The following is a 25,256-nucleotide window of genomic DNA, read 5'->3' as shown; positions in this document are numbered from 1 at the left end:
CGCAGAGTGACTTCAAATAGCGATTCACGATGTTTAGGACCGCAGCTCGAGGGCACGGGTACAATCTCAATCACGTGATGTAGAGGTTATGCGAACCGGTCTAGTTGAATATAGGAATTCATGGCTTACGGATTCAAACAATACAGCATCCTGAGTACATTATTAATAATGGAAAGTCTGAAATTTTGTACAGTGTGCGCATCGAATCAAAATCGATCGATGGAGGCACATAAGACACTGCTGAATGCGGGGTATAATGTATCTTCCTTCGGCACTGGTTCAGCCGTTCGTTTACCTGGATCTGCAATTGACAAACCAAACATTTACATGTTTGGCACTCCATATGAGGATATATATAATGAGCTATTCGCTAAAGATGTACGGTTATATACGGCAAATGGAGTATTGGCCATGATTGATCGGAATCGTAAGATCAAGCGAGCTCCAGAACGATGGCAGGAACAGAAGCAAACTTTTGATGTTGTTATTACGTGCGAAGAACGTTGTTTTGATGCTGTTTGTGACGATCTTCTTAATCGGGGAGAATTACTGAGTCATTGCGTTCATATTATTAATGTAGATATCAAGGACAACCATGAAGAGGCAGCGATTGGAGGGAAGGCGATTTTACGTCTCGCTGATTTGCTAGCAGTTACTGCCCGACATGCTTCAGAAAGTAGTGATCCGGGACACGATCTTTCTGACTCTATATTGGATGTATTGACTCAATGGCAAGATGAATTTCCAAAATTTCCGGTTCTTCATGCAGTTACCTACTTTTAAGTTAAAGGCTAAAATTGTGCTATCTCGGGTTTGGAGTTTGGTTTTTAGTCAAATTATTTAATCGTATAATTTATCCAACCAACAAATTTGTCAGTTTTCCAAAATGAGTAGCTAGTAAATTGTTTAACAATTGCAGTTGAGAACTCCCACACCAGGCATCACATGATCACATGATCGCTTCCTAAGTATTTGATACAAGTGAACCGAGGAATAGACATCATGACTGAAAACAAGTGAACTGGTCGAAAATCTCACACTCGTACAATTATTATATTTTGGACTTGGATATTAAACATCACTAAAGGGTTAGTTCATTTTTTATTTGTAATTGAAGTCCGTTTCTAAGCCCTTGATTTAGGTGATCGGTGCGTAGTTGCTACTGCTCGTCACAAGTACTTAATTGGAGATTCAAGATTTTCTCTTTGTAGATATGGAAGCTGCCTGTGGACCATCTACGCCGGTGTCGCTTTTGAGAAAGCACGCGGCAGCTGATAGGTCAATTCAGGATGATCGAATGAGAACTGTTCCTGGGTCCTTGGAGCACCAATCTAACCCTTCATCTCATTTCCGCTCGGTTCCCGATGAGCAGGCCCAGAAGGCAGATTCAGATTTTCCAGATTTCCTCAGTCTCACATCTGGTTCCTATGATTCTACAAATTGGGTTATTAGGCAGGGAGATCGATCACATTTCAGCAATTCTGAGCACTGGATGTCAGAGCATGAACGTCAGCAGAATCGCTTTCATAGCCAACCGCAGGGACTCAGAGCAACGAACTTGTCTGAGACAGGACAAGCATTAGGGCTTAATCCAATTAAAATTCAGTCCATAAATACTAATTCAATATCTTTAGCAAACTCTTGGCATCATGAATTTTTACAGACGATTGAAAGCTCAGATACATCATTTACTTCAGCAGGTGGTCACTCCAGCTTACCAGTCACCTATCATAATAATTCTGCTCTACAACACGATAATTATATGCAACAGCGACTAATTCCTAGACGGTTCACTTCAATCGGTAGTCAAACTGGAAATTTGGTGGAAGGACATAGTACTCTTCAACTGGCTCTTGCTGACCAGAATCAGAAATTTGATGAGATGTTTGATATTATTGAAGCTATGAACCAAGTATCGGTCGATTCAACAACTACTGTTCGAGACGGAAATTTGAACTCAGTTTCGAGAGTTGAATCTGGAGTATTTCCTCCGCCTGAAAATTCCAAAGCTATTATAAATAATACGGCTCCTAATGACGATGGTTTGGCAGCTATTGCTGGAGAGGTTTTAGAATCTCTCAATGCTGATTCTACAAACAAATTCAAGGACAGCACTTTTCTCGCCCTGATGCGTCAATTACGTGACCGAGATGTTATTGTCAAGGACGGGCGGATGGTCCACAGGGACTTTGATATTACAGAAGCTGAGACGGAATTTATAAAGGAAGGGCCATATTATTTACAGGGTGACAATGGTGCTTTAGATGGCCTGGACGTAGGTGGTGAATTCGTGCCTTCTGCGTATGAAGCGGCGAAGGCAGAGCTTGGTGATCGGTTTCGAGCTGGAGCCTGGGAAGAATCTCTTTAGATGTTGGCTGCATAGGAGTTTATAATATTTTTTGCAATTTATTCAAACTAGCTTCACCTGGCACCCGTAGAACTTTTGATTCAAAATTCATATTTGTTAAACATATTAATTGAAATTTGGACAATTGCTCTTTCACATAAAATTAGTTTATTTCGGAACTTTTGGCGGGTACCTTTCGTTCCTGTAATCCCCATTCGAGCTTTCGCGCAGACATGAACTTTTCGACAATTTCATCAGTAGCCATGGCACGATTGGACTGAAAAACTGCCACATATTCCTGGATGGCTCTAATGCATATGATTTTGAGTTCTCCGGTTAACAATTTACCGGCTTTATAATCTGACCTAATTTTTTCGAGTTCAGCATCATCGTCGACAAAAAAAGAGAGATACTGGAACGATACATCGATGTCCGGATTTCCGCCAAACTTGCGCTGCTCTTCCAGTGTATCACGGCCTCCGGAAAAGGCGTAACGCTTGATCTTCTTTTCGATTTGCTTTGGCGTATCAGTCATAAAAATAGCAGAGGAATCTAGGGATGCGGACATTTTGCTCTGCGACCCCTGAAGAGCAGGAAAAAAGCGCGAGTGGATCAAAGACGGCTTAGGATACCGCAACTTGAAAGCAACGTCTCGACAGACTCTAAAATAGGGATCTTGATCAATAGCGCACGGAATAAGACAAGGAATATCTTTCCGATCGCCAAAAATGTGCGGGAAAGAATTAGAAAATGCTGCAGTGATCTGAATAGAAGCAAAATGAATTTTGCCAATGTTGTCCGACTCTCCAAAGCCAAAAACTGACTTCGCAGTAGAGAGAGTGATCTGACGTGATACACGGACTACATTTTCGTAATAAGCCCCTCCCATATTTCGCAAATCAGAAAATATAAATGTTTTCTTAGGATCAAATCCAACTGCAATAATATCTTTGGCGTTTTCAATTGTAAAGCGCTTGACGTCCTCAATGGTAAGGCTCTGCTTGAACAGAAACTTTTCGTCATCTTAAATAATTAAAATTATTAGAATATGAACAATAGAAAGTGGTAACAAGTATATTGCTCACCTGTCATCTCGATAACTAAAGGAACATCAAATACGTCTTGCAGCCATCTAAAAATCCTAATTAGAGCTGTTAAAATAAATAATTAGTTACTCTCACTTTGTGAACATGAATGGAACCATATGGCCCAGATGCATGCTGTCGCTAGAAGGTCCACGACCAGTATAAAGAAAAAATGGTTTTCCATGTTCGTATCTAGTCAATATTGTATCCAAGTCGCTTTGGAAGCATAGTCAGCCTTTATCCAACATTGTAGAACTAATAGATATGCTCACCGCTCACTGAAAAACATTCCTCGACGAAGGAGATGATGAGGCTTATAGCCAGTGACTTTCTCAAATCTCTCTAGAATTTCCGAAGTGACTTTTTTTGTTCCAAATTGTGCAATGAGTCGGTCATAATCAATTTCCTGAGCCTTTCCATCTACAATGGCGCCCTCTACTTCCCAGGGCGTCACCGTTTGTTCGGAAGATTGAATATTGAGACTCTCCATTTGCGGAGCAGACATAATGAATATCAGATCCTTCAATTAAATGGATGGTAGGACGGAGTAATATAACTAGATGAAATGAATGAAATGAAATTTCTGTAATATGGCAATAAAGATTAAGTTCTTTCTCCTAAAATCTGCGGCTTTCCGTTAGAGCATAGTTTTATTACTATTACAACCACTATTAAATCACTAAGCGACTTTTGTGAATACAAAATAGAGCAAAAAATAGAGCAAAAAAAATAGCAAAACATCATTAGTGGAAATAATAGTGCGACCGGGATGAATAGATTATAGAACAGACAGTATATATTAATTGAATATTTGGCTATTTACAAAATTTTCATCCATTAACGCTTGACCGGGGGCTTATTCCATGCTTCAGGCTCGAAATTAGAGGCAACTGTGCAGATTAGTACTTAGTTAAATGAAAGCTCGCAAATAGAAAAGAAAAACATACCTGAGCTGTGCTTGGAATCATGCATAATCGAATGAGACTCATGGTCTTTAGGAACTTTGCTCTGTTGACTCGTATCTTGACTTGGACGTGAATCTGTAGTGTCATGAACCATACTCATTCCGGGCATTCCCTGAGGTGAAACTGAACCGGGTGCCACTGAAGAATGAGTTTTTAAAGGCCGACTTTCCCACCGTGACTGCGCTTGACGGACGCGTTCGTTTATGCTAGCAATGCGTAATTCTTCATTTTCTAATTCCTCAATAGAAGGTGGATCTTGTCGGGCGTGTCTCAGCCATTGACTCCATTGCGCTATCATTAGTTAGTTCAATAGTAAATGATACTGAAAGATATGAATATAATTCCGCTTACGAGGAAGTTCATAATCGACGTAACTCATGCGTGAATTGTACAGCTCAACAATCCGCCTTGGGCGCGCAAATTTATTCTTATTCACAAATTCCCAGAACGTATTTTCCTCAAGATCCATGCCTTACCAAAGTCAGATAAAAACACACAGAGTAAGCAAAAATTGTAATTGAAATGGTTTCTGAAATCTACTTACCGACAAGGATCTTCGAGCGAAAAGGAAGTCGTAAAGCTTTCCAATGTAAATACCAGGATCTCAAATTAGAAGCTGTGCGAATTTGCATTTTATAAGTAAAAAAAATTTCCCAGTCTTGAAAAATCCGGCCAAGACAAATTAAGTCTAAGTGCACTGCAAGATCTTGAAAGCGAAGATAATGAATGATATCGAGGAGTTGGGAGAGATCTAGGAGTTCAACTAACTTTGATGCATGAGATATCTCATCACTGCTTACTTCATAGCTTGCAACAGCTAATCCTATATGAGCTAACTATTGCATTGCGTGAACAAATTTCCCTTACGACCAGACACAGAAAAACAACAACAAAATAAACATCCCTAAAGCACAATATATACTATGGTATGTGTGTATCTATCTATATGTCCCAAATAACTACACATCCGAAAAACAATCCAAGTCATAAAAATTACTGCAAGATACTAGAAGATAGAGTTCACAATATTTGAGCCAATAGTTGCGCCAGCTCCGAAAATTGCAGCATTTCCTAGCTTTTTTCCGAATTTTTTGCCATTCTTACCCAGAGAGCTTTCAAGATGCTCAAAATTATGATGTTTATGTTCTTCTCCTAGTTGTTGATTCGAACCTTGCGCAACTGGCTGAGAGTTAGGAGCTTGATATGCTACAGGAGCCGGAGCCTGATATGGAGCGGGCTGTCCATACTGTTGCTGTTGTTGTTGAGGCGGGCCGCTGTAGCCATCGCGAACTCGGACATATGAGGAAGGAAATACTCCCTCCCGGCCAGTGCTTAAGTCGCGACCACGCCACCAATCGGGGTTGATCTTCTCCAAAACAACGATTTGAGCTCCTCGATAGAGAGGAAGATCGGACTGGTCCGTAGGATGATAGTCATACATAGCTTCGGCAGGCTGAGGTTCCATCGGAGCAGCCGCGTAAGTCGGAGGAGCGATCTGAGCAGGAGCCGGAGTTGAGAATGAGGACGATTTCTCGGAACTGGAATTCATAGTTGTATTATTTGCAATGTCAGCAGGTGTCATTCCTGGAGAATATGATGCGGGTAGAAGCGATCTGAAATGATCAAACAATGCTGGAGTAATAACATTTGAGGACTTTAAGAAGTCGAGCTCATTGAAAATGTTAGTTAAGGAGCGGTTGTACAGAGCAACGTCAGCCATAATGTCACAGATTTGATTGGCAATGACAAAATAGAGAACAAACAAATATCGCTCAAAATATGAATTTAGAAAGATGAATCTTACTAAATAGAAAAATATCAAAAAGTGTTCCCTAAGACGCAAACTAGATTAGTAGAAGTCGATTCGTTACTGTTTCGGCGCTTGCCGTACGCCTGGCTCTTCTTCCTCAACGCGCTCGGTGGCGGCTCCAGGGATCATTTGCTACAGATGCTTCGCCGCTCAACCACGTGACTCAGCACGTGGTCATTCTGAATGATACGCCAGACATCTGATTTATGCGTAGCTCACAGAATGCGGTTTGACAGCACAGGACAACCAGACAGTCCAGCCTAGCAAAGAGCACGGAGAAGCAAACGTGCCAAAAGACTGTTTTGCTGGAGAAGCAGCAAGTATCGTTGTGTGCAAAGTGAGCAGAATCAACTGAGATATATCACTTTATAGCCTGATTTCTACGGATTAACATATTTCGTTGGTGCAGAGTCTGACTTGCCGACTTGTCTACTCGGCTATCTAATCGGAAGCTCTGGTACTCACTTATTAATCTAAGATTTCACTGGCTCGCATTTTTAAGACCATGCGCTCTTTTCTCAGCTGTTCATCCTAGTTCGATCGTCCGTGCAGCTGCGATTTTACTCATAAACCATCACAAAATTTCAAATAAAGTCCTTCCCATTTTGCTCTCTTAGATGGCTACTTACAATATGCCTATCACCGAAGACAGTGGTAGCTCACATGTATCGTCCGCCTCTTCTGGGGGCGATCCAAAGCAGCATGACCAACATCGTGACACAAAGCATTCTAAGGTGATTAATGATTCAGAAAAGCGAGATTCTCAATCTTCATCAAGTACTAGCAATCGAATCGGCCGATATCAGATTATAAAAACTTTAGGTGAAGGCTCTTTTGGAAAAGTTAAGCGTAAGTTCCACTCAGATCGATCATTTAGCATTTCTTATTGCAGAAAGACTAATTTCTCTTTTTTTAGTGGCTTATCATCTTGGAACCCACCAGCGAGTTGCTCTGAAAATCATTAACCGCAAAACCCTTGCAAAGTCAGATATGCAGGGCCGTATTGAACGTGAAATCTCATACCTTCGACTTCTTCGTCATCCTCATATCATCAAGCTTTATGACGTAATTAAATCCAAAGACGAAATCATAATGGTTATCGAATTTGCTGGCAAAGAATTATTTGATTACATCGTTCAGAGAGGGAAAATGCCAGAGGATGAAGCTCGTCGGTTTTTTCAACAGATAATCGGCGCTGTTGAATATTGTCATCGCCATAAAATTGTTCACCGCGATCTGAAGCCAGAAAATTTACTTTTGGATGAAAATCTAAATGTCAAAATTGCTGATTTTGGTCTTTCCAATATTATGACTGATGGGAACTTTTTAAAAACGAGCTGTGGCTCTCCAAATTATGCTGCTCCAGAAGTAATCTCGGGAAAGTTGTATGCGGGACCTGAAGTTGACGTCTGGAGTTGTGGTGTGATTCTATATGTCATGCTTTGTGGACGACTACCTTTTGATGATGAGTTTATACCCACATTGTTCAAAAAAATCAACGGCGGCGTTTATACTCTTCCAGCATATCTCTCTCCTGGCGCGAAACACCTTTTACAGCGTATGCTCGTTGTCAATCCAATGAATCGTATCACTGTGCGGGAGATAATGCAAGATAAATGGTTTCAAGTAAATCTTCCGGGTTACCTTCTTCCATTAGAAGATAAGAAAAACTCAGAGATCGATGATACTGTTGTTGGCGCTCTAGGACGCACCATGGGCTACGATAAAGAGGAGGTATACGATGCGCTGAAATCTACATCTGAAGGAAACGAAATTCGCGATGCTTATGAATTAATGCGAGAGAATAAGCTTATGGAGAAAAAGGAGAGCAGCGAGAAAGCAAAATCAGCAGTGTCCGATCCTCTATCTGCTCTTCCTTCCTGGACGGCGGATGGATTGCGGTCTCGCCAGGGTAGTATACAACGCAAAAAGAACGAGCAGACATTGACATTTGACAACCCACATTTGTCCAATGCACTTGACGCAACGAATGTTTCCACTCCAAACACCACAATCGCAGTTCTCCCATCATCTTTGCCTCCATATCACCGTGCCAACATGATGGCACTTTATCCTGGTATGGCAGATCATCTAGAACGCTTAGCTCACGCTGCTGCCTCATCATCGCGAAAGTCAAAGACTCGCTGGCATTTTGGAATAAGGTCAAGAAGCTATCCTTTAGATGTCATGGGTGAAATTTATCGAGCACTAAAGGGACTAGGGGCCGAATGGGCTCGACCTACGGAAGAAGACCCGTGGACTATTATGGTCCGTTGGCGCTATATGGGAAAGTCTGCTTCTGAAACCGAAGAGCTTCAAGGTGAGCAGGGGAAACTAATAAAAATGCGTATACAGCTATATCAGTTGGAACAAAACAACTATTTAGTCGACTTTAAATTTGATGGTTGGTGGAATGAAGGAGATGAACACAATCTCGCAAAAGAAAAATTATTGCTACGTCGAAGACGTAGTAGTATCTCAATGGCTAGGTCAAGTAGCGTAGTAACGATTAATTCAGCAAATGTGAATGATCTATCCGCGTTGAAGAACTTGACAATGGGAAAAAGAACGGGTACGAAACAATCGAGATCCGATTCGGGAGGAAACACCGACGCAACAGAGGAAGCAAAGAACCCTCATGACGGCGAAGAAACTAAACAGGAAGCGAAGATCGATAGCAAGACGGAAACAGCAGAACCAAGATCGGGTAATAAACCTGCAGCTAAAGATGAGGAAAAAAAGGAGGAAGAAACGCTGTCCACATATCCCTTTCTACATATGGCTACTCGACTGATAATGGAATTAGCAGTGAACAGCCAGGCATCCTAGTAGTTGTCGTTACATTTTAATATACAGAAGACTATTTATCATCTGCGCCGTACATAAGGTTCATTCGGAATAACACTTTCAGTATGCGGCGCGAGCACATTAGGCACTGCTGGTCGAAAGTACGAAACACTTTGTCAGCAGCTGGGACATAAACGCAGTTGAGCAGAAAAGTTCACACTTGAGCTGTCAGAATCGACCGGAAATGGAAGTTCAGTGACGTCAAATGTTGTGACGAAGAAGGATGACAAAAGCTGCTTCTAGATCTACAAAAATCGAATTTTAATGAACTACCATAATTTAGAGTGACTTACGGTTGCTACAAAAGAGATTTAGATTAACTGTCTTGTATTAAAACAATTTGGAAACAAAACTGTCTGAGAAATCACAATAAATAATACACTCACTTACTTCAGAGAAGCTATTAGAGAATATGTATGAGTAACATTTCAAAGGTATCATCCTGAAGCAGAAAGCATAAAAATATAATTAAAAGATAAAGCAAAGATCAATAGTCGTACATCACCACTTAAATAATCAAGATTTGCGAAAATAAGTGTTGTTATAAGACAGCAGATTTTCTTTCAATGGTAGAGCTACCAGATCGTTTAGGCAACTTGAGCCATAGAAGGTCTCGAGGGAGCTGGGATAGGACGGGAAGGTGTAGTACCCCAACCATTACGAAGAGCAGAAGAGACCTGCAATACAAGAGAAACTAGAGCAACGACGAATGCGAAGTACATGAAGACGTCATTTGCTTGAGCCTTACGGCATCGTCCAGTAGATCCTTCTGCGATGCGGTTAGCTTCAAGATAAGTATCGTTGGTACATGAATGGACTCGGATAACCACGGCAAGAGCGGTAGCGCCAGCAAAAGCGAAGACAGCGGTAAGGAAGTCAATAACAACAAGCACGATGGGAAACGCAAGGCCAGAGATGAACAAAGCAATGAATCCATAGAACGAGGAAAAAACAAGACCCCACACAGAAGCAAACATCATGAAGTTAATCTGAGGAGTAGCATGCTTCTGCGAATCCATCAAGGAGCCAGTAAGACCGAGACAGATCGCAAGGAAGGAAAAGATTAGAACCCGAAGAACCGTGTTGGAGATGAAAAGAGCACCCATTGTGATAATAAATTCAAATGATCAAAGATATAAAACTTAGAAAATTGCAGGTATTCAAGAGTGTAAGATTGAGAGTGACAAACTAACCTACGATTTAAAAGAAAGATTTCTAAATATCGAGCCGGTTCTAAGGGTGTTTATATAATGACGATGATTTGGGTACTGTAAGACTAGTATTTTTCGGGTGCGGCGGGCCGGGACTCGGAAACGGTTGTCACAGCAACGAACTTTGAAAGTCAGATGGTGGCTTTCGTCAGTGCCACCCTTTTACATCATTGCATGAATAATATACCAAGTAGTGATTCCATAGCTATCAGTTCGCAGTTATTCAACAGTGAAACAAAGAATGTAGACTTCTGTAGTGTATTTGGCTCTCTTAAACTGCGGTATCAATTAAGTCGACACAATCTGTGAGTCCAGCGTGCGGTGAATGGTGATGATTTGTTAATCAATGAGTATAAGTCCACTCCATCCATCATCTGGCTCGTGCTATCCTCTTCATCTCATCATATTTTCTCTCCAAACTCTGTCGGGTCTGTTTACACTAAAGCCAAAGGCCCAAACTTTGTGTATGGTTAGTCCAGACTGCCTCTCACGGCGGCAGTGGTGACGGCGGCACGCATGGCACAAGCAGCCATTCTGGAAAGCTCAGACATTTTTTGGCACAGCCAAACCAATTAGTGAGCCGAATCAGGTAAAATAAAAACAATCATTTGCTTGTTGTCCTCCACACTCTGCAATATAACAAAAGAATAAACTTATCACTAATACTAATCAATTGCTTTGCTACTCAACATAAACTGTTCTCCCTTGCATTAATTATGGCGCTGGACCCGAGTGCCTCCGGGACTGTTGGCAGATTGGTGCCTGGATATCCGGCATTGCCTACAATTAATTACTGAAACAGACAGTTCGCAACGTCAATTTCATCGTCGTCATCAATAAGCATCGGCATCATAGCTGGAGATAAACTTTCTTTGAACTTCCATCATTATCCCTACCCTATACTCAACCCCCGTGCTCTGTCTTGTGCCCACATTTCCAGCCGTCCTAGTAAGAGCTCAATGCCAGGAAATCTACTATTAACCCACCAAGGCATCTTTTCACTCATGTTCCAAAGACTCCCAAGCATTGCCTTGTCCTCTCCCATTGCGGGTTTCCCACATTGCATTGTGCCGACGTAGAAGCTCATGGTAATTCCGATAATCATTCCCGAGCATACTAGCACTAACATAATCTGATAAGCTATTTCTATAGATGCTTTGGGATATTGCCTTTCGAGAGGACCAGTTGTCCATCCAGGGAAATATAGTATTTTTTCAATTTTTTCCATTGCAAATCTTACTTTCCTCGGAAAGCTCAAAGAGCTGCTGCCGATGCGCTTGTCCACCTCCACCAACTTTCTCTCAGACTTAGCTATCTCTAATGTGAGTTCAGCTTCGGAGTTTAACTCCTCTGTTAAATTCTGCCTTTCTTCGATACCTTTGCAATTAGATAATGGGCCGATAGCATAACCTTCGCTCGCTTGATTGGCCCATTGTTTCATCAATACTTGTTGCTTCATCATGATTACTATTAGGCTGCCAATAACCCCTAAACTATTTTCAGTACAACTTTCTCCTTCAACTATCAGCCCAAGGTCAATCAATAGTCTATCCCACTGTTGGATATTATTGAATATTTCTGCTGGTTTAGACCAGTATTTATCTACTCCATGTCCTATCTCATCACGTATTGCATCCAGTTTTTCTCTAATATCTGTATGGTCTTTGAGTAAACTATCCAGAGAGTCTAGTATTCCTTCGTCGCCGATAAGAGTTTCTGAGCTGTTGTCATTCTCATATGTCATGTCTTCATCCTTTGACTCGCCCTCCATCTGATCCCCCACAACGAATTCATCTGAAAGTCTCCGATTATTTGGAGCTGGATCTGAAAATCTTCTTTTATTGTGCTTTCGACTGTTCTCGTCAATGTCAGATCTTTTAAATTCTTCGTCTAGTGTACTGGGGGAGGCTTCAGATTCAGATTGATCCCGTGAGTAACTTTGGAGAATTTCTTCTAATTCGGCATTTATTTGGCTAAGAATATATAGTTCTTGTGAGATTTCACGGATGTGTTCATGTGCAGCATTCAACTCTGAATTCATTTTTGCCTTATCCGCCGCTAGTTCTCGATTTGATTCGTCGCGGTTTTTGATGGCCCCTTGAAATGCACGAACTTCTATTCTGACTGCGTCTAGTTCCCGTTTTTCAGCTAGGTATCTTAACTGCCATCGTTCTGAATTTGTCTGCAATTTTTCGTTGTCACTTTCTAGATTTTCGATCTGCTGCTCAAGTTCGTTGTTACTATGCTGGATTTCAGTCAATTCGCGTTCTGATGCATGCAATTTCTCCTGCAGTCTCGCCACGTCCAAGGATAAACTAGATATCTGATCTTCCATTGATTCAACATCAATTTCGGTCATTTCAGCCCTTTATATTTTTGATATCCTATTCGCCAAATAGCTCTATACTCTACTCAAACGTTTGAAGAAAGCAAAGCCAATAAAGCGATCTAACACGCGACAAACAAGCCGCAACCAATTTTTTAGTGTTTAATCCGAGTGCATGGTTGCCCTGACAACTACTATAAACACGCCTCTTAAAACATCAAAAGATCTACAAACCTCGTAAACAGAGATCTACATCCGCCACATGTCGTTATGTGATTTCACACTGGAACTTCTGTCAAATATCTTCTTGGGCTGTGAGGATCAATATCATTTATCTTCTACGTATAGACTATTCTCAATTTTATTTGAACTCCTATCCTCAAGGATCCTATCTGTATGATCGTGTCTAGCTGAGCTCGTACGGTTCTCTACTGAGTGTTCTTGGTCTTGTAAGGTCAATTACACTAGCCTTCCAAGACATGCCTACACAGCAGGATTCTGATCTGTTACCAGGTAGAAAGTTTTCTCAGCGCCTTCGTCCAGCTCAGGCTACCGAGCGAGATCCTCTGGCTCCAATATCCAGAAATGCCTCAACTAGAATCTCTTCCGCGAAAGGTCTTGCTCATTTCAATAATTTAAACGGGAAATCTGCTATCAGTGGCAAAGTTCTCAAGGTTAAGAGAGATGTGTGCACTAATTTCGATTCCGAGCCACTGATTGTTGCAAAGAAACGATCATCTGTAAAGAGAGATCTAAATTCCGAACCGCCAATCTCTTCTCTCGGAATTAGACCTATTGCAACTGCTGACGTTATCACACAAAGAGATAATCAGCCACGGGCGGTGAAGGTATCTTGGTATAGGTCCATTTTGCAGAATTCTCAGCGTTCTCATTCCCTACGCCGGCACTCCAGAATCAAACTGCAGCCATTAGAATTTCTTGATCATAACTCTTTAAGCTCTTTCGCAGAATTGCTTCCGGAAGCGATGTCTCCAAGTTCAGAAAATGAATCGAATTCTTCCGTCAGGGAAGTATCAAGAGATTGGTGTTCTGAACATATAGCATACCAACTTTCGATAGTAGATAATTATATAGCTCCTCCGGCAGACTCGCAAGGAGCAAACAGCACGTTCACTCTACAGAAAAGAAATTCAAGTCAAACTCATTTCAGCTCAAAATTGAATATTCGGACTTGCCAATATTGCTTTAAAGAGTTAAATGGAAGTGTTCTAACAAATTGTGATTGCTGTAAGGTTCGACTTTGTGGAGAATGCTTTGGTCCGTCGCTCTATGAGTTCAAATTTCCTCGAAAGAACAGATTAACAAGAGAGGTTTTATCCAGCGAATCAAGTTCCGCGTCTAGGAGAACCAAGGAATTTTGTCAGAAGTGCATGAAATATTGCGCTGGCTCGAATAGGAGTTCATGCTGTCGTCTCAATTCAGCCACGAAGAACATCTGTGAACCTGAGTCTGAAGTCGCTTGCAATTCTAGACGCTCATCTCGTCAATCGCAGTCACATCAACGTCAGCTTACTCAAATGTCACTGCAATTGGTCAACAACAATGAAAATGACTCTCTATTGGCCAAACTAATTTTGGAATCGATTCACATTTCCTCTCTTGTTCAAGACATATTCTCTTCGCGCTGGCTTATGAAATTAAACCATCAATTTCGAATTATATTTTTCTATTCACCAAGGCAAAAAAGACTAATAGAGAATATGCATCAACAGGATGAATGTCAAACACCTGCTTAGAGCTGGAACAATTCGAAGGAAGTGGCTTTCACTGCTCCTCCACGATTGTCTTGTTCAGATGTGTATAGATTTCAATTTTGAATAGAACAAATAAATAATGCACCTCATTGTTAGGAGCTAAGTATGAGGAACATTGTGTTAGTTTATTTCACAAATAGTCATTCTAAAATGTTTTGGATAATAAGACTTGGATCAGAGCAGATCACAATTTCTTGATGAACTTCGATTTAGTCAATCATTTTTATTTGATCATTACTCTTCATTTCGTTTCGTCGGTGAATTACTAACAAAAATATGCTTGAATTATTTTATTTGTGCTTCCCGAAACCATATATTTCCTGTCAACTTCATCTCAACGTATGCAACCTGCTCAAACAAACTACCTTTGACTTAGCTTTCACTAAGCCATTACCTAAAAATTAAACATTTGAACACAAAACATGATTTAGCACCAGACACCATTCAACTTATCAACTTATAACATATTTCAAGCCAGCACCAGTAAAAGCCATAACCAAACCAAACAACCTAGATCAAATCTCATTTACACATCATACCTGAAAAAAATGAACCCAGAAAAATACAAAACAAAAGCAAGCATGAGAATAAAAATTGTAACAGAACAAAACTTCTGAAAAAACCCAACTATTTTGATAAAATTTTGTCGGCTGGCGGAATCTGATTAAGCCAAGGATGGTTCAGTGCTTCGCGGGCAGTGATACGATTGTTTGGATCGTAAACAAAAATTCTTCGCAATAAATCGTAGAATTCAACATAAAAAGCATCTTCACCATTGACAATCTGATGAAGCGATCTCATTGTGTGAACGAATTTGCGACTTGACTTGGAAGTAGCAGCACTAGGAAAGTCCAGTTTGCCGTCTCGTGTAAAATATTTTGGTTCAAGCCGATTGGCTGCTTTCACTATCCAGTGATCAAAAGGCTGTCCAACGACAGCTTGCATGAGCGCCAAATGCTCAATGTTGTCATGCGTCTGAAATAGAGCATCACCAGTGAGAAATTCCACTAATATACAGCCTATAGACCACATATCACAGGGAAAAGACCATCCAAGACCAAGAATTATTTCTGGTGCACGATAATGACGTGTCGACACGACAGAACTATGGTATTCATCCTGAAATGTAGCACTCCCAAAATCAATAAGATGAATAGTGGTGTCATTTAATACTTTCCTGGTCAAATTACCCTTTCTATTAGGATGTAAAGTGTATGAACTGTCAATCAATAAAATATTCTCTGGCTTCAAATCTGTATGAATTAAGTTGAGATCATGTAAAAACGCAACACTAGTCAGAAGCTGCTTTGCAAATTTCTGGATATGTGCAGCTGGAAATGGCGCAAATTCATTCGACTTCAAAAAATCAAAAACCGAAATACTAAGAAGTTCGGTCACTATGCAAATGTGATTTCGGAAATCAAAGCAATCTCGCAAATGAATACAGCGATTGCTGTTTTGCCGATCATGCATCGACAGAGTTTTCAGCACTCTCAGTTCAATCTTACTTGCATCTCTATACTTCTGCACTGCTCTGATGATTTTGATTGCGCAATGAGTCTTTCGCACTTTGTCATAAGCAGCTACAACTTTGCCAAACGTCCCCTGTCCCAAAAGACGTGTGACCTTGTATCTAGACGTCAGCCATGAATTTGGAACTATATTATAATGGCCATCATCATCATCTATAGGCATTTCAGATCGGGAAGTCTAGATTTATCAATTAGCAGATAGACATCAACATTGAAATTCAAACATACGTCAGCAATAGATTTGACGAGTACTTCACTAGCTTTGCTGGCTACTTTGCGAGAATCGTAGAGTTCCACTTTTCGTCTTTTAGACTGCCGAGTAGATTGGCTCCCCGATGGACGTTCATAAGGACTTGCAACTATGTTTCTGACCTGGATGGATGCGTCTACAGAAGTCGGAAGATTTGGAAGATTTGCTTTCCTCCTACTAGTAGTAGAGGAGACTGAAGACTGGGATGAGGAAGTCAAAGTGTCTGACCCAGTTAGGCAATCGACATCATAAAATGTCGAAGCCAAAGCAGAAGATCCATCCGGCCCACGCATAGAAGCTGAATATGCATAATTTATATTACCGGAGCCAATCTCAGAATCTCGAGGAAGGCACCCAGAGCTTATTGAAGCCACAGAGGAAGTGTTTGAGTATGAAAATGCAGGTGCCAGTTTTGAAGAACGCAAATTGCTTGTAGAAGACGACGAAACAGCTGCTAAAGAGGTTGATGACGAAAGACTTGAAGTAGGCGAAGATACAGATTCAGAACCCCTAGATGGGGCCGACGTAGAAACGACAGGAGTAGGACTATCCTCTATAGTAATTATATCTGTAGGATATCCATTTCGATAAAACTCCTTCCAATCAGTGGCTCGTTTGCGAGATTGACCAGGCTGTTGCAATGAGGCAGGACGTGACATGGCAAGTGCAAATGACATTTCCGAGACTTGGACAAAAATGCAGAAGTAATTTGAGCAGGATATGAGCACCCTGCTCTATGTTGGATAATGAGAGCCAATGTCTCTTTCCGAAAACGTAAGCAAATCAAGCCAAAAATGTGCGAATCGGTGAGTGATATCAGAACAATCCAATAACGGGGAGGATGAGGAGGTAAGACACCAAAAACAAGTTTTGAGTCAGGATAAATATTGATATGGAACAGACTCCAGAGTTATCTTGCACTAATCCAATTTGCAGAGAGAGATCGATACCACAATAACGTGGAATGGGAGGGTGATCAGCATCAGTGACAGGCAGGAGTGAGCTTTCAACAAAATGACGATCGCGACCGGACCATGCAAAAAGCTGTGTGGCCCAAGAAAGGCGGGTGGGTGGCGAGTACTCCCTCTGTAATTAGGCCAGCGTCACCCGAACAAAACAATGCTTGCCACAAAATCAAGGTATTTGTTCCCTGAGTAAAGGGTTTCTCGAGGACTACTGTGATTTATCCATCTAGCGTTTCATCATTTTTTAGTGAGTGCATGCATGCATGAGCTTGAGAGTTCATTTTATTTGTAAAGTGAAATAAGAGAGCTTTTCACTGTATCTTCATATTCATCCAACATTCCATAACTGTTCCAACGCATCTCGAAAAAACTCAATATTATACTCGACCAATGCAAATTTAGGCATACTTTCTTTACGCATTAGACAGACAAGAGCAAGACCTTTAACCATCTGTTGCAAATAAAGTATGAGACTATTACTTAGTCGGACTGTGGATCCCATTGATTTCGTCCTGGTTGTGTCTATAATGTTGCTGCTATTGGCCGGAGTGTCTCTTCGATCAATTGTATAAAGATAGTTCATAGCTACTGTTACGTCAATAAAATCAGTGCATATCTCATATGTAGGAATATCTATAGGACTCGAATCTGTAGCAACAAATATTTTTGATTGAATGTCAAATAAAAATGCCTTTTCAATCCCAGAATGGTGACAAAGCATATTGAGAAGATTTTCCATTGTCGGCAGCTGCGGGATAAGCTTCTGAACAACTCTTGAGAATGCCTCGTATATAGAATGATCGAATATTGAAGATAGATGGAATGAAAGCGAAACATTTAAAAGACCATCATCTAGAAGATCATCAGCAACTCGTTGAGTTATTTCTCTCTGAGCATCCAACCGGAAATCTTCACTAAGACCGTCGTCTTTATGGATGAAAACCTCTACATTAATTATAGGATTTGCATTGACAGCTTCTAGAATAAGAGAATGTAAATTCGACAAAGAATTGAAATAGTCGTCCTGCATGATAAATCAGTATCGCTCCCCAAATGCTCGCAAAAACACATTCACCTGGCTATCTATTACGTAGATCAACGATCCGCACTGAGAAAACAACTCATGCAGTTGCCCATCTGAAGAGACTTGTCCTGGAACTTCGATCAAAGAAAAATCAATAAATGCACTATAAATGATTAATGCTATCTTATTGGACAGTGAAGCGAGGAAACATACTTAAATATCGTAGTTGTTATTTCGGTAGTACTCTCAAGATACAAAGTATCAAGAGGCTGCATACCATGAAACATAGTCTGGATAATCGACGATTTACCACATCTCAATTATTAGCAATTCAAAGTTCTTAAATTTCTGTTAATTTGCAGTGGATATACCTTCGCAATCCCATCATTAGAATCTTTGAACTTGGGTGCTGGGCCTGTGAAACCAGATTCCCCGACATCTTGAAATTACTGCTGAATTTTTCTAATTATCAAATTCGTCAAAATTAAATAAAATTGACAGTAATTTCTGAGACCGTTCATAAAGTGCTCTTGTAGAGACAGTGCTAAGTTGATCAGCTTTTGCAGTTGATCTAATAAGAGTAATGGACTAATTGCATCAAACCATTATTATTTCCCTTGGTCCCAGCAGTAACGAACCATGCGGCAATTACTACGCATCACAAGCACCTACATTACTACAATTGCCAATTTTTAATATATTTACTACTAAGATGAATCGAACCCAAATTTAACTCCCGCTAATATAATAATCTAATACGTCAAAAAATAATCTAGCAAAGTTATTCTCTCAATCGCTTGCCATGGGAACGCTGTCGAAGGCGATGCAGTCGATAATGTGCAATATTTTCTGCCGTAGAATTCTTGGAGGTTGCAGTAGCAGTAATAATTGGCGAAGAATAAACATCAGTACTGTCAACTGTAACATACTCAATGATCGTAGTTGTTTCTTCATAATATTCCGACTGAATCGGAGTTCTGAAGGTAGAATAGAGAGTAGAATACTGAGTATAATATGTCGTCAGTCCATCATCAACAATGACCTTAACTGCGCTATCTGTTGCCGAACTATTGTCAGCTGAACCAACTGCAGTAGCAGATGCTACCTGAGTTTGAGTGATAGTCTGATAGAGCGTGACTAGAGATGTGACTTCAGATGTAATAGTTATCATTTCAGTTATCAAAGTTGCACTTTCATCTAATCCAGATGTACTAGCACCCGCGAAAACAGTAGATGTCGTGATAGTCGTATCATATACTGTCGGACTAACACTGATCATAGTTGAAGTAGGCTCCACAACATACTCAGTCTCTACATTTGTGATAGCATGAACGAGATTAGGATACTTTGTGAAATCAGACTCAGTCACCGTAGCCGTGTAAGTCAGTGTCCTAGTAACTGTCTGCACAACTGTCCTGATGATATTTGACTCAGCTAAATAAGATCCTTCCGAAAATGAAGTAGACAACGCTGCTGTGGAAGAAGCAGTAGGTGAAGCCATCATAACAGTGAATGGTTCTGTAATAGTAATTGTTACGGTCGAAGTAGGTTTCACAGTTGCTAAATATTTGCCTACAGTCTGCTCATAGGTTGCAGTATTAACCGCTTCAAGCACTTTTGGTGATACTTGAACGTATGAGTCGTCCGACGAGGTGACGGTTCTCGTAACATAAAGAGTGATCAATTCCGAAAGAGTCGTTGTTACATCTAATAATCAGTAATTGAATCTAATAATAATCCAAAAAAATCCCAAAAATTACCTTGAACAGCAATTGCAGAAGTGTAATAAGATTGCGTAGTAAGCAAAGAAGAATTTGCAGTCACAGTATCATTGTAACTATTATATGCAGAAGTTCCATTGATAATGGTGTCATTCGCCAATGAACGGCGATAAAGCTGCGCCGACTTAACATCCGACTGTCCTGTGAGCCATGAGCTAAACGGATGAGCAGAGCTCAATACTATGAGAAAAAGCTGAAGAAGCAGGATAGACAAGGTCTTTGTCATTTTTTCCAGAGGCAAGTCGTAATACAATTATGAGTGACTGATGTGAAAGCCAAATACAAATCACGAAGAATTGAGAAATTAACGAAGGGAATTAGTAACTAAACTCAACAAACCGATGCCGAATCTTGACGACAGACTGACGATTGTAGATCATTGAGAAAGTATTCATCTTGATCAGCGGATCTGCAGGTTAAAAGGATCTCTTCAAAGGGGTCACTGAGTGAAATCCCTTATTTTCAAGGCTTGGAGATGAGACGAAATTCGCTTCAGCATTGACAATCGGAATGTACGTTGAAAGGGGTAGATGGGCTTCCTTGAGCCGCACTACGCGTATTACGCGTCTGTTCGCGCTCCTTAGATCCAGCTCACTTGAAGGCGAGACGAACTGAAATATTATTTTTACCGCGAAGCCAAAATTTGTTGCCCTGTCATCAGATATCTGCAAATCTAAAAAAGACGCGTTTCAGGGAGTTGACGTAGTTTGAATTGGACTCTGTCTTCAATTGGCTTTGAATAAGAGCACTTCGGTGGACGATTAGGTCATTATAGGTAACTTTTACAGGCTGATATTATAGGGGAGCGCGGCGTCGTATTTGGATTTCTAGATCGAAGAAAGGTCCAAAATTTTGAAAATATGAATGCGACCGCAAGAGCAAGCGTCTGCCACGTGATATCAATCTGTGAGCATGATATCTGATTAGATCATTTGCGAAATCATTCTGAACATGACACGGATTCTCGCGTTCGAGCAAATTAATATTGACGACCAGACTACATGCTCATCTTCAAACTGATCATTGAATAATGCAAACTAATTATCAAGCGTTATTTCTGGAGGATTTTGCTTCTCTGTATGAACTTGATCTAAGCCATAGGTTAAATTTACAACCTTTATTTTGTTAACTAGCCAAGCTCTCAGGAGCTAATCTCTTTGCTTCTGGTTAAAATTGCAGGTCAATGAACCAGTTCAATTAATTACGTTTCAGCTATGATTTAGATTCTAAGTTTACCTTTCAACAGGATCGTTTGCCATTCCTGCTCTTAATTTATGAGACTACTTTTGAACACGACCTTACCCAAAGTGTGCTTACTACTCTGAAGTAGTTATCGATACGCCACAATTCTTAAATGCAGCTGCAGTAGCGTCTTCGTAAACTAGTTAGCACAGCATTCATTATATTGGATGATCAATAAATTGCAGAGCGCCCTAACCCGTGGATTTTAAATGAATTGGCTAAGCAGTGGTTGAAACGATTTACTACGGTCTTGCGGAAGATCTGGAAGATCACTTTGGTTTAATATCCGCATCATATATCAAGAAATTTTTTCTTTCAGTCCTGATTGACGTCTAAGACTACATAAAAAATTTAAGCAATAAGTATTCTTAATGAGGCGAAAACTAATGAACGCATATTTAGATAGCTGAATTATGAAATCTCCGGGGAAAAAGCTTAACAGGAAGTAAGTACAGTAGACTGGATCTGGAAAAAAACTCTTTTGTTAAAACAATTTTCTCATGAGCATGCATTTTTTAAATATCCTACTAGCTGATATCAAGGCTTCTTTTTTAATATAGTATATATCCCATCGATCTAAGATTGAGCTGGCGTCAGGAATTCAGCCTGACTAAGAAATGGTAGTATATTGTCATGAGAACTTTGAGCCTTAACTAAGAAATGAAAGAAATTTCGTTTCCTATAGCGTCAGCCCATTAAACAGTTTGTATGCATGAACGCTTGAATTAATTATCGATTACTAAAGATAAAATAACTCATATTTTAGTAAACAGTCAAAGTCCTCTTGTGCTTTCGGGACTCTGTTATGTTATCAGTTAATCTTCTGTCCGGAGTGATAGCACTTCAAGAAATCTATTTTATCATAACTAGCAGCTTCAGAGATGGTTTGTAGAATATATGCTCATTGTGAACTGGCCCCAATTGAAATTATTTACTACATTTTATACCTCTAACTGAAGTTGCTAAAATCGAGAACTGCCCGGTCAGAGTATAAAATGATGCACAATACTAATACAAGAGTTTGCTGAAAATTGTAAAACTACTTCTCTCTTGAGAAGATACAGCTATATTGCAAAACTTCTTTTTAAAAATTTGATAGTAATTACCTATTATATTTATCAAAATTTAAATGACTTAGAATTCACTGTGCTAATATCTGAGTACATAATAAATAAGTAATTATAAATTTTGGCTTGAGATTACTAACTAACTTCACTAGCAAATAAACTATAATTTTAAGTATGTATCGCACAGATGAGATTTACTATTTTCCACTGCTCTACGATCTAAACAAAGAAATTAATCATCCAAATAAACAAGTGATAATTTTTGTCATATTCAGCAGTATTAGGTCATAATTAAATGTCTACTAGTTTCTCTTCGAGGTAATTTTTCACGTCTGACATTATTTTAACATGAAATTTTATCTTTTCCAATACTGGATTCTACACTTGGCTTTCCATATGCTAGACAAATTTCAAGTGAATTTAAAAAACTATATTTCAGGTTTGACCAATTTTATCAGTTTGTTGGTTGGCTACTCTATGATAAGGCTTAATCAACAGTATCGTGGTTTCTAGTTTGAAAATAGTGCATATGGATAGCTGCCTGCTCTACAAGCCAAGGATATTTTCAATAACTATTAACAAATTGGAACCGGTCAGTTGTTTTTTTACTGCATTTAGGTTCATTAACATTTCAGGGCTACTTGCTGGTCAATTCATTGAAACTTCCCATCGTCTGCACATAGGGAATCTTATTTGTTCCGGACTTGGGAAAAAAATCAATGGCGCGTATAAAGGATCTGCCTCCAGCTTTTATTTAGCTAAATTCATATTGTCTCAAAGCCAGCCAATCAATTTTGAAAAATCTAGTTGTATGCCGTCGACATGATTTTATTAGAGAGATTAAGTGAAATAGCAATGGTCTCCACATACATAAAAATTTAATTCTGTCCAAGAGTAACGGAAATTTATGAATTCATCTTTGACAAGATTCCCATCCCCAATATAATCAAATATAGATCAAATGAACAGGTTGGTTTTAAAGAATATTTTCAGAGAAATATTTATTACTTCGGATTAAATTACCTATAATATCTGATTTGAGGCTACACTGGTGACAAGAAATCTTTTCAGTGCGATTGGTTATATTGGCCTGCAAACAGGCCCTTAAACAACTGATTTCATGGCACCAACTAAATTCATGGAATAGCAAAAGTAGAATTATACAATTAGCTATCGACAACACAACTTTAATGCGAGGGACTCGAAGCTATAATAAATAATTCAACTAGTAAGAAAAATAGTGTCTATCAATCATCCATGACAAATACAAATTAAGCGAGAACGGATAACTCCATTGTTCGTGAAAAATATGCAGCAGAAGCGCAGCTATGAATCTTAATAACAAGTACAATTCACAATTAACTCTCGAGATACCGAACTTGTTACTCATATATCACAGTACACATCTAAATGCTGTTATATAAATGACCAAATAATAATGTTCCGGGAACATTTGCTTGGAGCGGATTGATGATCATCATTAAATAAATTATCATGTATGATTTCAGCAAGTTTCAAATTAGTTTAGGATAAATAGACCAACCAATTCATTGATATATTTAGAACATAAAATTTAGGACTGTTTGAGACATCTACTCGCAAATGCATACTACTGTAGCTTTTTGTAGACACTCTTAGCCTTCCCTGTAAATTTGCATTAGGCAATAACTTCTCTATAGCAGTGCTCAGGAAAGTATTAAAATGGATTGGAGATGATTTTTCGCTCGACTGGTTGGTTGAGTTGAGACCTGCAGCGATTTGTGCACTGGTATAAGCAGATTGGTTAAATATCTATCAATCTGCTCTTCAATTGTGAAACTTTCGAGTCGAACACAATAGAGCGAGGATGATCCGAAAAAAATTAAATATTCCTCTATAATATAGCACAATTTATAATTCGATTGATAGACAAAAAATTAAATTGTACTACGAAAAATGACAGTGGAAAAAAGTAAAAGTCCAAACAGAGTATAGACTAACGATGGCTTTTTGTCCACAACATCAGAAATCGTTATTTTGAAATTTTATCCGCGAGCAAGACTTAATCATCCAAATCATGAATTAATATTCATTCTTATAAAATTAAATAAAAAGCTGTTTCAAAGATGCCATGATAGTAAAATTGGAAGATTCGTTAGCGATAGTAGATCGAGTCCAGGACCATAAATAAACACAGGTCATGGAATTATTTGATCAGAGGTATGAGCAGAATCTGTCCGACATTTATAGAGTTTCAGATCAAATAGAAACCAAATTCATTTAGAAGATGCAAATGAAGCATGTCAATCCAACAAAGACTAAATCAACGTTATTACGTAGAGTTAATTGTTATTGCATGTTAATAGATTTGAGAGCATTGTAAGGCTGCAGACACCTTCTTAGTTGGAAAGCAATATATCCAAAACTAAAAAATTACAGTAAATTACGCATCCACAGCCAGCATTAGTTGTTATCCTATTCAAACTCTTATGGGAGATCTTGTTTTGTCTACTAGTTAACTGAAAGTTTGCATGATTCCTAGAGGCCGAAAAATTCTGTTTGCTGCAATTTTTTAAAGTTAGCTCTCCATTCACAATTTTTGTATGTTTATTTACTCCTGACTATTTCTCATGTCAAGTATAACTGATTTGCCTTTCTGAAAGAAGCTTAAATTTGTATTAAAATTTGCTCTTATTTTAGTTTGCTTTATAAGTCTAATATCTTGAATAACTTGATTGTATGTATCCATTTGCACTTCGAGTAAACTTTTTGCCTATTTGAAATATGATTGCCTCTAAAAACTTACGGGTTTAAAATTAGAGACTGAGGCTATTAGTGATACGCAAGCTGGAAAATGAAAATATTTTTACCAAGCATAATCCCAGAGCCATGTTTCGTCATGTGGATGATAAGACAGACAAGTGAATTGATAAAAAATGCGAAAGTAGTTGTCTAAAATATCAAGTCAACTTTCCATTTCAATTTACTTCTTTGAAGCATTGGCTGCTCATAAATAACAGATGCAATTCGAGTAAATCAAGAGAGGAGAA

General features: G+C 39.4%; 12 protein-coding genes across 12 annotated transcripts; 4 read left to right on the top strand and 8 right to left on the bottom strand.

The window, feature by feature from the left end:
- Positions 1-31: 31 nt before the first annotated feature.
- V1516DRAFT_650106 (RNA polymerase II subunit A) lies at positions 32-1,043 on the top strand. The gene is made up of 2 exons (XM_066920241.1): positions 32-872; positions 920-1,043. Exon 1 carries the CDS (start codon positions 121-123, stop codon positions 781-783), a length of 663 nt encoding a protein of 220 aa, XP_066778403.1. The 5' UTR covers positions 32-120; the 3' UTR covers positions 784-872; positions 920-1,043.
- Positions 1,029-2,510, top strand: V1516DRAFT_673942 (uncharacterized protein). Its single transcript, XM_066921995.1, has one exon. It carries the CDS (start codon positions 1,214-1,216, stop codon positions 2,366-2,368), a length of 1,155 nt encoding a protein of 384 aa, XP_066778402.1. The 5' UTR covers positions 1,029-1,213; the 3' UTR covers positions 2,369-2,510.
- V1516DRAFT_673939 (uncharacterized protein) lies at positions 2,381-4,027 on the bottom strand. Its single transcript, XM_066921994.1, has 4 exons — positions 3,705-4,027; positions 3,529-3,648; positions 3,433-3,479; positions 2,381-3,370 (listed from the first exon to the last, which is right to left on the bottom strand). Exons 1-4 carry the CDS (start codon positions 3,935-3,937, stop codon positions 2,511-2,513), a joined length of 1,260 nt encoding a protein of 419 aa, XP_066778401.1. The 5' UTR covers positions 3,938-4,027; the 3' UTR covers positions 2,381-2,510.
- A 242-nt stretch (positions 4,028-4,269) lies between these two features.
- On the bottom strand, positions 4,270-5,029 carry V1516DRAFT_663876 (uncharacterized protein; the record flags this gene model as incomplete). Its single annotated transcript, XM_066920549.1, has 4 exons — positions 4,270-4,322; positions 4,380-4,688; positions 4,749-4,868; positions 4,942-5,029. 4 exons carry the CDS (start codon positions 5,027-5,029, stop codon positions 4,270-4,272), a joined length of 570 nt encoding a protein of 189 aa, XP_066778400.1.
- Positions 5,030-5,081: 52 nt separating this feature from the next.
- On the bottom strand, positions 5,082-6,225 carry V1516DRAFT_298214 (SH3 domain-containing protein). The gene has a single exon (XM_066918873.1). It carries the CDS (start codon positions 6,115-6,117, stop codon positions 5,404-5,406), a length of 714 nt encoding a protein of 237 aa, XP_066778399.1. The 5' UTR covers positions 6,118-6,225; the 3' UTR covers positions 5,082-5,403.
- A 468-nt stretch (positions 6,226-6,693) lies between these two features.
- V1516DRAFT_297979 (kinase-like domain-containing protein) lies at positions 6,694-9,392 on the top strand. The gene is made up of 2 exons (XM_066918872.1): positions 6,694-7,056; positions 7,124-9,392. The coding sequence occupies exons 1-2, from the start codon at positions 6,825-6,827 to the stop codon at positions 9,034-9,036; spliced, it is 2,145 nt and encodes a 714-aa protein (XP_066778398.1). The 5' UTR covers positions 6,694-6,824; the 3' UTR covers positions 9,037-9,392.
- On the bottom strand, positions 9,365-10,305 carry V1516DRAFT_673930 (YGR131W-like protein). The gene has a single exon (XM_066921993.1). It carries the CDS (start codon positions 10,032-10,034, stop codon positions 9,642-9,644), a length of 393 nt encoding a protein of 130 aa, XP_066778397.1. The 5' UTR covers positions 10,035-10,305; the 3' UTR covers positions 9,365-9,641.
- A 353-nt stretch (positions 10,306-10,658) lies between these two features.
- On the bottom strand, positions 10,659-12,847 carry V1516DRAFT_297963 (uncharacterized protein). The gene has a single exon (XM_066918871.1). The coding sequence runs from the start codon at positions 12,622-12,624 to the stop codon at positions 11,158-11,160; it is 1,467 nt and encodes a 488-aa protein (XP_066778396.1). The 5' UTR covers positions 12,625-12,847; the 3' UTR covers positions 10,659-11,157.
- Positions 12,827-14,826, top strand: V1516DRAFT_673925 (uncharacterized protein). Its single transcript, XM_066921992.1, has one exon. It carries the CDS (start codon positions 13,071-13,073, stop codon positions 14,346-14,348), a length of 1,278 nt encoding a protein of 425 aa, XP_066778395.1. The 5' UTR covers positions 12,827-13,070; the 3' UTR covers positions 14,349-14,826.
- On the bottom strand, positions 14,671-17,133 carry V1516DRAFT_297860 (serine threonine protein kinase). The gene is made up of 2 exons (XM_066918870.1): positions 16,127-17,133; positions 14,671-16,076 (listed from the first exon to the last, which is right to left on the bottom strand). Exons 1-2 carry the CDS (start codon positions 16,823-16,825, stop codon positions 14,994-14,996), a joined length of 1,782 nt encoding a protein of 593 aa, XP_066778394.1. The 5' UTR covers positions 16,826-17,133; the 3' UTR covers positions 14,671-14,993.
- A 308-nt stretch (positions 17,134-17,441) lies between these two features.
- Positions 17,442-18,576, bottom strand: V1516DRAFT_621788 (Gtr1/RagA G protein conserved region-domain-containing protein; the record flags this gene model as incomplete). Its single annotated transcript, XM_066919545.1, has 4 exons — positions 17,442-18,137; positions 18,189-18,300; positions 18,351-18,452; positions 18,509-18,576. 4 exons carry the CDS (start codon positions 18,574-18,576, stop codon positions 17,442-17,444), a joined length of 978 nt encoding a protein of 325 aa, XP_066778393.1.
- A 238-nt stretch (positions 18,577-18,814) lies between these two features.
- Positions 18,815-20,380, bottom strand: V1516DRAFT_673917 (uncharacterized protein). Its single transcript, XM_066921991.1, has 2 exons — positions 19,898-20,380; positions 18,815-19,844 (listed from the first exon to the last, which is right to left on the bottom strand). The coding sequence occupies exons 1-2, from the start codon at positions 20,142-20,144 to the stop codon at positions 18,919-18,921; spliced, it is 1,173 nt and encodes a 390-aa protein (XP_066778392.1). The 5' UTR covers positions 20,145-20,380; the 3' UTR covers positions 18,815-18,918.
- Positions 20,381-25,256: the final 4,876 nt, after the last annotated feature.

The sequence above is a fragment of the Lipomyces oligophaga genome, assembly GCF_038497815.1.
Source record: "Lipomyces oligophaga strain CBS 7107 unplaced genomic scaffold V1516scaffold_3, whole genome shotgun sequence".
Taxonomy (NCBI): domain Eukaryota; kingdom Fungi; phylum Ascomycota; class Lipomycetes; order Lipomycetales; family Lipomycetaceae; genus Lipomyces; species [Lipomyces] oligophaga.
This window is presented reverse-complemented; position numbering and strand designations above follow the sequence as displayed.